We start from the raw sequence: 16,793 nt of genomic DNA on the forward strand, positions 1-16,793 counted from the left end.
GATTCTGGATTTGCCAGGGTGTGCTGACAGGCAGCTTCCCTAACCTCAGGGCTCCTCTGGGCTGCTGCCTTGTCTGTGTGTCACCTCCCCCACCTTTTTAGCTCATCTGTTACTGCACAAATAAACTGTGTGCCTTGTCAGTATAAATACCAGAGTATGGCCTTTCAAATAAAAGAAATGTTGGTGTATATATACTTTGTGTGACAAATTGTTCCTTGCTGTAAGGTCTGCTTACACTGTCAGAGTGGAGTGTGCAGGCCTTTAGTGAGAAAAGGATGTAAGGCTGGTCTGTTTGGCCAGATTTTTTTGCTCACAGAATAAGATGTAATGTTGCTTTTTTCCCCTGAATTCTTATTTGTTGGTAGGGTGGAGATTTTATTTAATTTATTTTTATTTTGAAAGGTAAAACTCAATAAGGCTATTTTTACAGGGTCACAAAAAGGGGACAAATCAACTTATTAAATTACATTATGTCTGCAAAGCAAATTTAGCAAATCAAAATTATATGGGTGTATTTTCTTTCCTTTTAGGGCAGTGGAATACCAAGATAGTAAACAATAATTGTTAGATTTAGGTTCTGTGGTTTAATTTAGAAAAAGAACTTTATTCCTGCAGAGTACAAGTCACACCCAATTAATGGCAGGCTTCAGAAATAAAAGACTTCCCATTCCTGGGAGGGGACTCCTAAGGTAAGACTTTAAACTGCATGTCCCTTGTAGGCTTCCTAGAGCGCTTAACAGTCTGGCCTCACTGGGACATCAAGGAACACCAAATCTCTTGATGGGGCTTGAAAATATGTTTGAATATAGCATGACTGAAAACAGAGATTAGCCATTTCATATGTAGTCCTGAGCTGTCCTTCCACCCTCACCACACCAGGTTCCCTCCAAATTGAGCACGAAGGAGGGTGGGCTGGCTTGACTCTAGCCTCCCTCACTTCTGTTTGACAAAAAAATCTAACATGGAACAAGAACATTAACATATCAATAACTGAACAAATGTTATTGTGAAGTCCTTCATAAAGCCAGAAGTGAGACATACTTTCAGGAGCCTGGGCAGAGCTGACTGGATCGACAGTGCAGGACATTTATTTCATTAATACAAACAAAGTTGTTTATTTTGTGGTACTATCCTTACTTCTAAGTGCTTTCTGAAACCAGACATCACATGCTGACTTTCTTGACAGAAATTAAAGCAGTTCTTCCTTTTTCCTACATCTAAGATGTAATAATATTGATATGTGTCTTCAGCATTCTGATTTTGATATTTTTATTTATTCAATGGCTTCTCAGGTCTGCTTTTATTATGTAGCCTAGTTCTAAGGAGAAGAAACAGTAACATTCAAGAATGAAGAAATGGGTGAATGTCTATTGGATGAGACATACTACTGCTATCAGGGAAATTAGGGGACACACTGCAGTTCTAAAAAAAAATTTCATATTTGCATCTAATGTTACATGGATTATTTTTAACATGGCTGTTTTTTCTATTAAGCAGGATGAGTTTGAAACAGCAAACTTGTGCTCCAGTGTTAAAAGACTAAATAATATAATGTATTATGACATCTACTGTAAAGCTAAGTTACAGTTCTGGTTTAGAAAACTGTGAGACATAACCTCTATTCTTTAAAGTTGAAGATAGGAGTTTAAAAATGCATTGAATGATTTATCTTAAGAAGAAACATGGTAAGTCCTGTCAGCAAGCACAGCCATCCAAGTTCCTCTCAGAAATTGCATGTTGCATGAAACATGGTTACATACTTGTGTAGCATTGATATATTCAGTGGAAAGTCAAAAAAACCACAAATTAAATATATCAGCTTGATATTTTTCCCTACAAGTTCTCTTTGGTTAGAGAGCATACTTAGCTTGTTTGAATAGAAAGGGAGAGTTTTAATTGCCTTCTGGCCAGACTTGCCTCTATGGGTCTACATGAAGATGTGAGAGAGGGCTATGGCTACTAGATCTTCAATTTGTGTCATATTGAGAGGAAGAGAAGCAAATATGCTTTAAGAGAGAAACATATGTATTTCATGCTGCATTGTGCCAGGCAATGTGGATACAAAGGCACTTATGCAAGGACTGCATATCTCAAAAATATTCCCCAAAAGACATTTCAGAAACAATTAAGAAGGAAGAGAATGGTTTTTGTTGCTTGAGTATACATAGTATGGGAAGATTAAAGACACTGCACTTGTATGTCACAGTTTGCAATCAAGGGTTCATGTGATTCCATAAAAGTCAATGCAAGAACAAGATAATTGGCTAAAAGAAAGTGCTTGAATGAATATGTATAGGCACTACATTTTACACTGATGAAGCAAGAAGCAGCAGCAGTAAAAGCAGAAGGTACCAAAGGCTGTTGGTAGTAAAAGGATAAAAATACCTAAAAAGCACTATCATACCAAGGATATTCAGATAGTGTTGTTTAGTAGGGATAAAAAAAAATCCAGATTACACTTTTGTACAAAGTTCTGGTATTTGTAAGAATAAGCAGAACCAAATTACAATGAAAGCCTCAAAACTACAAGTAAAAAGAACCTTAGGCATTTTTAGGTACTTATACTAGTGAAGTATAAATGGGATAGAAAATAGAAACACAAATAGAAACACAAATGTTACAGGAAAATACCTCCCCCCACCTCCAATGTTACCAGAAAAGGTACAGAAATAGTAATTATGAAAACTGGATTTTGAACCTCTTAATATACAGTAAAAGTGCAAGTGAACTGACACTACTGTTAGGGTATGGTTTTCATCTGATCAAATTAAATACTTGCTTTTCGGCATAAGTTCCATAGACTTTTCTGTAGCCAAATTTCAGTATTTCCAGGTCAGACTCCACAAGTAATGTATTAAGATGAAGCAAAAGAAAAACTGCAAAACACGATCTATTCTCTGTTGCCAACTGTTTACAGTTACAGATGATGTGCCAGGTACTTGGGGAAACTAAACAAGTCCAAGCCAGAGGCAATATCTGACTCTGTATCACAGAGTTTTAGGGAAACCACAGCACGGAATGCATTGCTAATAAAAGCATAATATGCAAACTCTGCAGCACACAGTGAAAATAGATTTTTGCTTGCAATTCTCTAGAGTCCATAAATTACTGTAAGGATTTTGCATTCTGCATGATTTCACCACCTTTCCAGAATAGCTGGAAAGCTCATTAATTTAACTGTGGGAGCAAAGTAAACTTGTAAGAAATGTGCTTGCTAATGTCACTCTCTTTGCTTCTTGTTGCACTGCCTTGAAGACAAGGATTGAGTGGGAGAGAGAGAGGAAGGACAAGACAAATGAGCTCAGGGCATGAAGTGTCGGGGAAAACACTGGATGGACTGTCAAGAGATACGAGAGGGGACTGTGAAGAAATTCACTGCTGGGAAAGGAAAAACCAGGAAAGTCAAACACACCTTAGGGAAATAACGGGAGATGTGTGAAGGAGCAAGATACAAGGTAAGAAAGTAAGGAAACATAGTAGGAGGTCTGGAGAGTAAAACAGAGTAATGGAAGAAAGGCAGTCGATTTCCAGACAGGAGGAGCCATCTTAGCTTGGATCAGATCTCTTCCTGCTGATACTGCTGCTAAAAGAAGAGGAAGAAAAATGAGAGAAAGCTGAAAAGAGAAAAGGAACAGTGGATACTGGGATTACTTCATGTCTAAGGAGAGCACACTGAGCCTGAACCTTCCAGAAGAGCTTGACAGGAAAGGAACACCTGTCTTTTTACAGAAGAACCTGCAGAAGCAGCCGGGCTGTGACTGCAGAGGGACAGATCCCAGACACCCAACCCTGGGCTGAGCAGGATTTGTTGCAGAGCAGCTGTAGGGGAGGACTCTGTGTCTGTGCGAGATGGGCACAGCGCCGAGCACTCCCATGCGCACACAGACTGCAGCCCTGCCCAGCAGGTCTGCCCGGGCAGCCACGGCTGCTGGCTGCTTGTCCTGGAGGGATTCTCCCTCGCAGAGCAGACTCTGCCAGTTCCTCAAGCAACCTAAGGAGCACAAATCAGCCACAGGCTGGCACGGCTGCCTGGCTGGCAACTGCTGGAATGCCAGGGCTTTGATGGAGACCCGGGCTTGCAGGCTGGGGGCTGGGCGATTGCACAGAGGCACCCGCAAGGCTTTTTAGGCATTTGCTTCTGCTTCTTCTTAGGTCAAGACAAAACGCTCTTTCTTTTGTGCACCTGGCTTGGCTATCTGTATGTAAATTCAGAATGGAAACTGCTGCATAGAAATAATGCCATATAGGCTACCTAGGAAATGTCACTTCCAAAATGCTAATATGCAGATAATTAGTATAACTTTTAAGATTTATCTGTTTAAATGCTCATATTATGCATACATAATATGCAGTTATAGTTAATAGTTTCCAGCTCAGATATCTCAGAATTTTGTAAGAGAATTTGATTAGGCTGATTACTTTTATACCTTGTTTAATACTATAATTTCAATATAAAACCTAATCTGGGCAACTTCTAGCTTCATATGGCTCCATTGGTTTTTTAGTATGCATGCATTTTCAATCATTTTTGTAAATGCTCTGTTAATATAATTTTTATTCAGCAGTTTTTGGGCCTCTGAAAACAGATAATAGTTACTATGAATTTGAGCGATAGTGCTTTAAAAAAGTACACATTCCTGAAATAAAAGGTGTCAGTTTTGATCAGTACATTATAACCCTTAGCAAAACAGAAATTTACAAATCCATATTGCAGTAAAGATATTAAAAATCCCCCAAGTCTGTAAGCAATGAAAACAGATTATATGATATCCTAAGTCATTCAAGCTAGTACTTACAATTTCACTGCAAAAACCAAAAATAATGTAAAAAAATATTTCTTGTCAGTCCTTCCCTTCTTCAGGGAAAGAGGAGACTAAATAAAATAAACTATAGATTAATTAGTGTCCAGGCTAAAATAAATAAAAAAAGTAAATTTCTTTTGGATCTGATATTAGTGTGATTTAAACTATGGAAAAAAAGCCATGGGAAGAAACAAGACCAAATGCTTTAGTATGTGCCAGAGCAGTGATTGCCAATTTTTGGGATGCAATGTTTTTGCAAATATTTCCCCTTTGCACTGAAAAGTTCTGAAAAAGGAAAAAAAGATTGAATGTTGAATCATTTTCATAAACCTGCTCTCAAACTACTGAGACAGCTAAAATAGGTTCTCTGGATCCATGCTCCACTTATACAACCAGATTTGCACAGGAGAATAGTTCACAAAGCTATTCCTGAGTTGCTCCTAAGGCTGAACTTTTTTATTACAAAACCTACAGTATTTTTTCTCTGTGTAGTTTCAGCCACTTAAACAGATGTGTGACAATCAAAAGATGAAAAAACACAGCTATACTCAAAGCTATTTGACAAAAAGCATTTCTAGTCCATTGGACATTCAAGCAGTTGAATATTTTTACCTCTGAGTGGGAAGAAAGTCTGAATTCACCACGGAATATAAAATCTAGCACTTTCTCAAAGTATTTTGAGAATTTGAGTAATAGAGTAAATAAAACACATAAATAAACTGTAATATTAAAAGAAAATGCATTCAGCAATGGAGTTGAAAAATTATGAAGTCAGAATGTTTTCATAGTTTCTTGTTCCTCACTTGATGTTTGAGGGATACTTTTCCATTTTAACAAGGCTTCATTCTTTTCAATAGAAAACATTTAATCTGAAAATGTTTTAGCCCATCCTACCTACAAACCTGAATATGCAGAAGCTCAGATACACACTTGTACACCATGTCACCCCCACACAAACTCTTCTATGATAATTCATGGTCTCCATCTCCATCTCCATCTCCATTTTGGCAATAGTACCAGAAACCTCTCGAAACCCAGCGTCATCAGATTTAATGCTACAAATCATCAGCGCCAAGAAATCACAATAATACTTGATCTTAGAATAAAAAGTGGCAAAAGAGTTGTGGTCACTATTTTTTCCTTCAAAAGGGAAATATACAGACATAGATCTGGTGTATGGGGATTTTATATTCAAAAGAAGCAAGTAGCTATGATGGCTGATGGATGTTTTTAAGAATCCTGTTTTGGCACAAAAAATAACGCAGTGCATTCCCCCTGCCCCTTATTCCCTGTAGCTTTACATAATTAGTATAATTTTTTATTTTGGGTTTTAACTTGTACATAACATGATAGAAAACATTACTGGAAGGGACCTTGAGAGGTCATGCAGTCCAACCCCTACCCCAGGGCAGGATCTGTTCTTCCTGCACTGGTCCTGAAAGATGTCTGATCTGTTTTTAAAGTCAGTCTATGAAGGGCAGGGGGTCACTATCATTGTTGTCTGCTCCAGGGCTCCAAAATCTTCATAGTGAAGCTCCTCCAAATGTCTCATCTGAATCTTCCTTGTTGCAATTAAACAGATTACTGCTTCACCATGGCTACAGGGAGGAGATAAATATCTTTACTTCTGCAAAAGCCTCATACACTTGCAAATTTGGGGAGAGTGAAATTGCCTAGCTTTTTCCATAATTACTTCAGCTTGGGAATTCTAACGAGACTTTGGTTGGAGGTAATTGTTTAGGAAGTGCATAAGCAGCAGCTTGGAAATAATACTAATACTTACTGAGGGGAATAGCCTGCCCTTTGGGCTCTCTGTAAGCCAGCTGGACATAACCTAATTCAGACCAGAAAGTCTGCATGAAAGCAGATCAGGTGTGAAAGACAGCTATTTACATACTCAGGAAATAGCTATGTACTTCATGACACACAGTACCCTAAATTCTCCCAATAATGAAAGCTATAGACCTATCATCCACTGAATAGTGAATATAATATCCACTTTTTTTGTGATCACGCAGACACCATTAAGATACATTCAGGAGCCACCAGCTACTGCAGTACACCACAGTAGGCTACACAGAAATTACAGACAACATGATGAGAAATTACTGCCCTGATTAAAACTCTAGGTCCTCAACTAGCCAATATGAATGCCAGCATGATTTAAAGTGCCTGCTGTACCCAGCAGATGCCTTAATTTCTGCATGGGACTTCACTGTCTCCCAAACCAACTGTCTTGCCCAACTTGCCTATTGGAAACAAGTGGCTGTGTCTGCCACAGTTAAATGCTGACTTTACCCTCTGTGGAAGTGGATGGCTATTCCCAGCCCACCCAAAGCTGTGCTTTGGTCTCTCAGCATACAGGACAGGGCTAACTCACGAGAAGGAGAACACTTGCCCTGCCAATACAACACTTTCTCATTCCTCTGTGTATCCTCATTGTACTTCTGTGTCCTCTTGGCAGGACCTAAAAAGATACACTGTGGATGCACCAAAGCACAGTTAAATATTACAGATGTGTGCTAATGCTTTGGGAAGGTGCCCGCTACCAAAGCCCTGCCAATTTACAGATTATTGTAAGACTACCTTAAAGCTGGCAGCAGTACCATCCCACCTGCTGATTTTGTCAGGGATCAGCATTTCTAGCCCTGTCTCCACTTCAGGACACAATATGCAGTGAAGCAGCACCTGCTGCTCTTGTTTCTCTGATGGGCATCTACAAAGGCTGGAGAGTAGATACAGGTGCTCAAAGTCCTCCTGCACCCTGCCTCAGCCAAATGTACACTAACAGAAATATGAAGTTATCTCAGAACACAGATGTTTGGCTTTGCTGCCACTGCCTGACACTGGCACTTTATTTTCTTTATCATGTGTGTTGAATTGAAAGTTTTTTTTTTAGGCCCTGACCTTGGAAGCAGTTGCTACTGCATTTCATCATAAAGACAGAAGAAAAGAAGAGGAGAAAAAAAAAAAATTAGAGGGACTTACTGAATTTTCATGATGTCCTTTGTAATCCTGAATAGTTGAACTAGAGGGCCTCTTAATAGTTTTACTTATCACACTAACACTACCACTCCTTCATAGACATCTTTTTACCCAATCTCATAATGTCTTTCATGTAAGTTAAAAATACACATATTTTTTCAGTTGGCAGAAACAACTGAAAAAAACTGTGTTAATTCTACATTGACCTTTTTTGAAATAATGGTTTCTGTTTTAAGCCGCATTTTAGTTATGATTTGCTTAGTGTATCAGTTGGCAGTTCATTTGGAGATTAAGTTGCCTATAAAGCCCATATGTGAATTCTCTGGTTCTACTAGTTTATCTATAAATTGTTATGATCTCCTTTAGTCAATATTATTGAAGATTGTGTAAAACGCTTTGCTAATCTGTCTGATATGAACAGGCATTGATGACTTAATCAGTGTAACACAGGCTAAAGCAACTCACTGAAAAGATTTTTTCTGAGGTTGGTAAAATTAAAAGTCCTACTGTTCCAGTAATACCTCTTGCTGTTGTGCTTGCACCTGTACATGCCATGGTGCTGGTGGTTTCTGTGTTTTCAATTGATTCCTACAGGAATGACACTTCCCCCATGGCCCACATTTCTTTTCTCAGCTTCCTCCATCTGCATCCACCTGTGTGAAAGCCTGCTGTGCAGTCCAGGAGATCCTTCCTATGTACTTGCCACTCAGTGAAACACAACCTTTTGCTATCCACCCAGATGTTATTTTTGGGTGAAAGACTATGCAGAAACGCTTTTACTTAATAAAGTAAAAGCAGCAGCGAAGACAAATTTCTTGTCAGTATTTGCAGCAGAAGAATGTCAATCTAATGAGCAAGTGGGATGAAAATCTAGTTTTTGATGCAAATCTACAAACCCATGGTTGTCTGAGTTACAAATTTCTTGACAAGAGTGAAATGTTGTCTCACTATTATTTCAATATATAAAACTGAAGTTCAAAATAATGAATTCAAAATTATTCAGACCCAATGTTCAGAAGAAGTCAGACAAGTAAGACACAGGAAGACAGCATGGGAAATTAAAAGTATCTTTTTTGTGCTTTTTTGTTATCAAGGGTCAACTTTACTGTTACTTCACCCAGCAATATTTCAAATGGTCCTGCAGAACTCAATAATAACTATAAGGCATCCGACTTTATTTTATGTACTTACTCAAAAAAAGTGGTCCATCCAGTCTCATCACTTTTAGTGGCCAGAAGTCCACTGTTGCCATGGTAGGTAAATAAGACCAGCTCCTGCCCTTGTGCAGTCATGCTTTTCAAACATCCATTGGTGCCTATGGTCAGCCAGATGACTTGGTTATCAGGAGAGACCACTCTTACTGGCATCCGGTTGGGATCCCGCCTGATCCGAAGAGTATTCCCATTGCTGTCTGTTACCGCAGTAATATCATTGTCATTACTGTAGCTAAAATTGTACAGGTAGTCTCCGGTGACTAAACTCACAGTGTACTGGTGAGTACCATTGACATCAAAGATATACAGCTCTTGGTCAGTTGGAGAAGCAACTTCATAGAAGTTCATTGAATTCATTAAGGGTTTGTTCTTTGACACAGCCCGTATCCTAATGTTTCCCAGATCAGCAATATACAGGGTGCCATCTGGAGACACAGCTAAGGAAGAAGGGGCATTAAGTTTGGCATCTTTAGCATAGCCATCTCCATTTTGGTAGCAGTCACAGTTAACATCATTTTTGCAATCACACTCTGAGGGTATTCCAGCAACTAAAGAGATCTCTCCATCAGTTGTGACTTGTCTTATCCTATTTATCTTTTTTTCATCAGTTTCTGTAATGTAAAGCACCCCGCTGTAGGACACGGCAATGGCAGTGGCTGACTCCAGCGTGGTCTGGACAGCGTGTTTGCCCACAGTGTACTCCACCCCGGGGACCTGGCAGTGCATCGGCCTCCCTGCAGCAATGCGAACCTGACGGTTCTCAGTTATCTGCAGAACCACGTTGTTATCCAAAACATAAATGGAGTTATCCATTGGGTTTATAGCTAAATCTGTAGGCCATTCCAGACGAACCTAAACAAATAGAAGTGTTTTGTTAAACAGTTAACCACTGCAGAATAAATTAATTAATTAGCCTTCAGTTTTAGACACGGCTGTAAGGATATTTCCCATCTGCTGTAAGTAATCATGACTGAAGAACTTGCATGAATACATGCAGCAAACTAAAGCTTTTCAGGGAGGTAAGCGGAACAATATTCAGGTATCCATTTTATTGAAAAGAAAGGCAGTTGCATTGAAACTGTAATACAGGCTGAGTTTCCCCTTCAATAAATGCAATACTTTTCTGTATCACAAATGCATAAATGACTACGGAGACAGATCTCAATGTCTAAATACTTGTCAACAGTATTCATCTTTTATTCTTGTAGTAGCAAAAATTTTGTACTACCTTCCAGATTATGAAACACTGTACTCCATCCTTTGAACATACCACTATTGACCTAGCCCTTCTTACCTACACAAGTTTTTAAGACAAATAGAAAAATGCAGGGGTTTTGTGTAAATCCTTTCATTCACTACAGTAGGCTAAGGATGTCAACAATTCAGAAAACATCAACATGCCAAGATAGTTCTAACAGATATGCCATTCTCCCAGTATTTACTACCAGGCTTAATGTTTTCTGCTGATAGTTTTGCTGTTCTAAACCAAACTGAACTTTATGGGCAGGAAAATTGAATACAGCAGCTAAGAGGATACAGTGCAATTCACGCCTGTGGAACAGGTTGCTCTCTCCCCCAAACCTGCTGTTAAATATCCATCACACTACACTTAGTTTTATTTTAAGGGGTGCAAAACTGCATTTCAGTTTCTACCTCCAGCTCAGCTTTCCAAATTAGCAGCAACTGAAAAGTACCTGGCTGATGTGCATGCTGGTATCACAAGTTAGAGGTCGTGCCGAGGTGAGATCATTTGAGCCAAGCAAAGTCGATATTATTCCATTCTGATCCACTTTTCTGATCATGGTCCCATCAACAAAGTAGATTAACCCATTCTTGTCTATTGCTATTCCTTCAGTGAAGCAAATAAAAATTAGGGTTTCTCTTGTTGTACTAGCAGTGAATATATTATCCATAACTAAAGGCAGAGGTAGCATGTATACAGTGGAAATTGTAGGCAGAAAATCTGGTCTCAGGAAGTAGGTAGTAACACAGCTTGCTAATGTATTTTGCAAGAGAAACCGATATTCAGCATGAAATACACTACTGTTGATTGCATTTGCTGTTCATTTGCTTTTGTGTGTTGGAAAGGGAGTAGCTTTTAAGTTAACTTTAAATATGGGATAAATGGAACCAAAAGCAACGTTCATCTTAGATATTCACTGCTGCCTGCCAAACACATAATATAAATGCTCTTATTGAGCATTTAAAAATGTTCAATAACCACTCAAGCCAAATACTTCCTAAAAAAATCACCCCTAATTGGTTTCAAAAAAATCAGTCCCCTGTAGCTCTCTTCCTCTATAGACTTTTTACTTGGAAAAAAATAACTCAAATCCCCAATTTTTGAGCCAACTATTGAATTCAGTAACTAAACACAATTATGCCCCCAGCTCCAAAGTTTTGTATTATTTTGAATGTTACAGAGGGAGAACTCTTTTTACCTTTAGGACTCATGAGAGTTGCCTCCACCGCCTTGCCTCCATCACCACACCTTGCCTCATCGAATGGCAGGCACTGCTCTCCTGTTCCTCCTATTACCTCAACATTTTTGGTCAGGTCTTTTGCACCAGTGAGTGACTTGGGCCGATAAATCCTGCGTGTGTTTGTGTCAGAAACATACAAATCTCCCGTCACAGGGTCAGTTGCGAGGTAGTATCTGTGAGCTGGGTTGCTGCTGTAAAATGGAATCACACATTGCATATGCTGTAGTTAATTGCACCTAACATTGGATCAAGGAGAAAACTGTTTAGTTCCTATGCAGTGTGAAGTAACGCAGACAGAGTTAAAGTCAATGGTGATGCTCCATGCAGGTAGCACTGGTCATGGCCCCAAAATGGTTTTGGTCCACATTTCTCATCTGTGTCACAGGCAGCCCAAACTAGATTAATTCTCTGGGGAAAGAAGGTCCATTTTGTCTTTGATGCTCTTACGCCAGTTCAGGCTCTCTCATTAGAGACTGCAAATGTCTCTTTAATAAACCAAATCAAAATACTGGAGTTTAAAACCCTCTGAGAGTTGTGGGAGCCCTGATCTAGTCCAAAATTTTGTAGCAGGAGCCCAGCCCTCACTTACACTTTGTTGGTATTATCCTATCTATTATAATTTATATAAGGCTGCTGGGGTTCATGGTTTCTGTAATTCATAAACAGATAAGACAGAGTTTGAATGATGAGTTCACAGGCAAGAGATAAGACATCATTCATAAGTATTTGTTTAATCCACTGCTTTCAAATGCGTGATACGCATGATTTAACACATTAGGAAATGTCATCTCTTCCACCAGAGACCAAGCAAAGCTTTTCCATTCTTCTTAAGTCAGAGTCATATTTCAAATAACTGTACACATTGGCACAAAACTGCTAACTATGCCAGCACAGTCTTTATTACAGTGAAAATATATATTGCTAACCATTTTCCCAGAAACGTACATTTTGCCTCTCCATTGGTGCCACATAATTGAGAATTACTGTCTTTTCTTCCCTGCTGGTGAAAAAAACAGCCCTGGAGATTACCTTTTGTGTTGATACATTATGATGTAGAAACTTAACCCACTGCAGTTGGGATTCCTGACCTAATTTATGGCATGAAGAGCTGAAATAAGGTCATGTAAATACATGAGGTAATTTCAAATGCTCCCCTCATGGATTGAAGCAGTGTCAGAACAGTCACTTCTGATGTTTGCAAAAGCACTGCTTAAACAGATCTACCAGTCTGGTGGTAGCCAAACATCTGTTCACAGAATGCTATACTTCACGTTTTGTAAATACATAACTGTGCTAATGTAACACATTTTTATGTACTGCCACTTGGAAAATGCAACAAGAGACCAACAGGAACAACTTGTGAACAAATTATGTCTTTTAGCAGGGACAGATTTTTATAGCTATCCAATTACAAAAACACAGAAAAAAATGTGCTGCATAAATAGGTTTTTATTTGGTTTTAAGACTTTTAACATGTTGGTTCAGAACGAATGAAACCAAGTGAAACAGGCTAATGAAATCAAATACGCAGTGATTAGCACCTCTTAAAAAGCTCTGCTATTGCACTGAGCACTGTGCAGCATGTCTGAAAACAATCAAATGCAGGCCTACTTTAAGTTTCTGTCTGTTACAAATCTATTATTGCCAATGTGCTAAATAGTTAGAAGGTATTTTCAAAACCTTAATTTATGCAGTGATCATTTAATATGATCACTAAGTAATGTACGAATTATTTATACCTCCAAAGACTGCAAATTAAATTATACCCATTTACATGATTACTTTGGTCTTTAAGAAACTTTGCAAACACTTCAAATATAAACACATTGCAAGATGTGAAATGTGCAATTAAATTTTATTTCATTGTAATTTAAAATAAAGTTCTTTCTTATACTACTGAAATCTAAATTAAAGTACCTCTCTTCAACCCATCTAACACTGCCTCAATCATATTTTTCAGCCATCCGAATAAGAAGTCATCAAATCAAAAAGTAAGTAATTTATGCCTAACACAATTATTTATATCCAAAAAGAAGTTTTAAAGCTCTTTTCTTTATAAATATGGAGAAGTACATTCTAATTAATTCCAACAAAAAAGAAATCAGGGGATGAGTTCTCATGGTAAGTAGTGTATCCTCATCAAACCAAAAAAATACACCTGATAATTTAAATGTATTTTCTCATTTTATTAAAAAACCCTCCAAGTTTGGAATTGCATAGGATATTACTACTGAATCAATAGCAACTCTCCAACTTGCCATTTGTAGATGTCTAATGGCTCCTTTCTGAGCTGATACAACAGGCTTAACCTCAGCATTTCTTTTCAGGTGAAGGTTAAACAGCTGAGGAGGCTTTAGGCAATAAAAACCCCCAATAATTTATGGGAGAAAGACACAATTTGGGGAACTGAATAACTGTCAAGTGAAAACTACATTTGTTTTCCTGGCAGAAAACATTCATGTGCACTATGCAGATCTCAAAAATAGTACAGGGATAAGCCGCCAGCAGCTGGAAAGCTACAGAGTTTATGCAATTTCACTGTACCCTGAAATGAAATTAAGCTTCTGCCTTCTACCAATAACAACAAATGCAAAGAATTGAAATCCCCAGCCCGTGACTTATTGACTCATTCAGTATTGCCTAATCACTTTCAGTAGCCTGCAAAACATGGAGTTACATACCCACACTGGCTCCTGTAAAGACATGTCTAAAAATTAACTTCTGTTCTGTCTATGCCAGATAGTAAGTGCTTTGAACTGAAAGTATGCACACATGTGCACAGAGCTGTAATGATCTATTTCCCTTTGCTTTTATCTTGCTTAGGCCAATCTTTTAATTCTTCAGCTCTCAGGTCACCTGGAGTATTCTCCATCTGTTGAAAATACTCCTACTGCTCCAGTCCCTGTCTTACCTTCACTATGTACCCTCTAAACCATATATCCCCTCAAAGCTGTTTTTATGTTTTGTTAAACTTTTTTTTTCTGCCTCTCTGCAGATTTGGGATAGTGCCATAGCCTACAAAAGACCTCCCTGTCTTCAAAGTCCTTCTAAAAGTGACTTCTTCCATGAATGTCTATCAGCATTAATCACCCACAGGCAGCAGTGTGTATAAAGACATCATTTCAGCTTTGAGATTGAAAAAATGTGAGGTCACTGGTACATGAGTGGAGAAATTTGATCTGCATTCTCTCTCAAAAATAGAGTACAGGCTTCTTGAGGTAGGAGATACATCACACTGTGCTGAAGCACTGTTTATAGGCCAGGAAAGGTGAATGCTTGAATAGATAAGAGATCTGAACTAGTATTTAGCCTCCATCATTCAGTAGTGTTACTTGGGGAATGCATTTTTTAGTGCATTTTCTTCTAATACCTAGCAATTATCTTTTGCAAAGTAGTCTGTTGAGGGCTGTTTTCCAAACTGCAGTTTAAGTAGAAATCTCAGCAGTCTGAAAGGCTTGCCAGTGAAACTGGACATTTGCTCCCTTCTCCTCTTACAGGCCAGACAGATGTGCTTCCCTCTCCAGCATTTCACAGGACTCTGCACAAATTCATGCAGCCAAAAGAAAGTAGTTGGTCTCACAGGGTGTCCTTAGCTGTAGTGCCCATGGCAAGAGGATTTGGTGGATCCTAAGAGTTCACATGTCTTAAATAAAAAGCAGCTAAATTAATAGAATAAAAAGCTGCAGGGGATATTAAGCATAAATATCCCACTCTTGGCTTAGGAAGTCTCTCATCAGCAAATCTCTAAGGCTGAGAGTGGACACTGGGAAAATGTTTATGATGTGAGAGAAAACTCAGACTTGTAATAAATTGTGTTGGGCTGCACAGTGGGCTCCACACCTCCTGCCTACTGGGTCCACAACTGTTCCTGCAGAGCCAGTCCCCCACAGTCCTCTGTCTCCTGCCTCAGGAGGAGCCCCCACTTCACAGCTGCTATGTGGGCCCATGCTGTTACACTAATTTGTGTGGTATGATTGTAATTTTGCTACCCAGAGCTTCTGCATGTTTAGGCATGAATAAAGCAGAAAAGCTTCAGTATTCTCCCTCATCAACTTCTCTTACATGCAGGGGATCCAGTTTCTGAAATGCTGCAGTTGAGGCTGTGACCACAAATCTGCCAGAGGCAGGAGGGGGTGGCGCTACTAAATCACAGCAAAACAAACCTCAATAGTATCCACTCTTTAATCCTTTTTTGTACATTCCACATCCCCATTTTAAGTATTATTACACATTCTGTGTATTTGCCAAGACAATGTCCTATCTAGGTGCAATCACACCTTTGTGATACCACAAGTGATATCATTCTTTCAATAGCAGTAGAACACATAAAAACTAATTGCAGTAGTGAAACCCTAAACCCACCAAAGAGAAGAGACTGCCTCTGAGTCATTCCTGGAAAAAAACCCACAAAACCAATTCTGATCATTAGCACTGATGCACACACCTTATTTAGTCATGGAATTCTTTTGCCTAATAGATCTGAAACATATTTTTTAAAACATAAAACCTTCCTCACACAGAAGTATGTCCAAAGAAAAGTGAATTTAAGAAAAAAGACGTAAGAGATAGGACTCTGGGATTTGTTTAAAAACAAGGAAGGAAAATGGCAGCAAAAGGAGAGAAAGGTACCAATGGGCTTGCTAAACTGTATACTTAGCAGATCTGCCACAAAGGTTTGCAGGGTTTCATGTCTGCAACAAGATTTTAGCATGACTTTTTTTTTCCTCCTTATCAGGACCAGCTGCTGTGGCAAAGCAATTCTAAGCATCCACCTACTCTTCTGTTCTTGCCATTATTGTAGAGATGCCAGGATGGATGAATACTGTACTACAATCCTCTGATTACTGTTGTTTCTATGACTTATTTTTTAAGTCTTGGTGTATTTTAAAATCTTAACTCCTGGAGTTGTGTTATTGTTATCTCAACTTCCATTATTAAAAGAAGCTCACCTTTAAAGGAACAAATCTGTTAAATGAGAGCCTGAAAAGATTCAGCATCAAAAGGCTAATGAAATGAACTCCCTTGATACTTTCATATGCCATTCTCATCATACTTGATGTATCTGATTAATGAGTGAGTTTTGATAGGATCAGCAGAAGTGCTGCTAGCAAGGAGTGAGCAGAGATGAAGGAACAGCAAAGGAGGGCACACACAAGCATAACAAGAAGCCTGACTGTGGACAGAGAGTGATGAGAAAAGAGGAACTCATCAGAAAGGACGATACAGCCTGACAGTTGACATAACTAAAACATATGAACTCATTATTTTTGAAAAATACTCCTCTTTTCTAGTAATACATCTCAGAAATG

At 38.7% G+C, this 16,793-nt stretch overlaps 1 protein-coding gene across 21 annotated transcripts in view; it reads right to left on the reverse strand.

The window, feature by feature from the left end:
• The window catches only part of TENM3 (teneurin transmembrane protein 3), a 594,796-nt gene that overhangs the window by 26,067 nt on the left and 551,936 nt on the right, over positions 1 to 16,793 (reverse strand). For all 21 annotated transcript variants that reach the window (XM_088056014.1, XM_088056017.1, XM_088056013.1 and 18 more), the window contains 3 exons: positions 11,443 to 11,675; positions 10,696 to 10,850; positions 8,979 to 9,853 (listed from right to left, as the gene is read on the reverse strand). In XM_088056014.1, coding sequence (XP_087912140.1) covers positions 8,979 to 9,853; positions 10,696 to 10,850; positions 11,443 to 11,675 — 1,263 coding nt within the window. The remainder of the gene's footprint in view (positions 1 to 8,978; positions 9,854 to 10,695; positions 10,851 to 11,442; positions 11,676 to 16,793) is intronic.

This window comes from Pseudopodoces humilis, chromosome 6 (genome assembly GCF_049639895.1).
Source record: "Pseudopodoces humilis isolate 2021_Gansu_Grassland_sample_001 chromosome 6, ASM4963989v1, whole genome shotgun sequence".
NCBI classification, from domain to species: Eukaryota; Metazoa; Chordata; class Aves; order Passeriformes; family Paridae; genus Pseudopodoces; species Pseudopodoces humilis.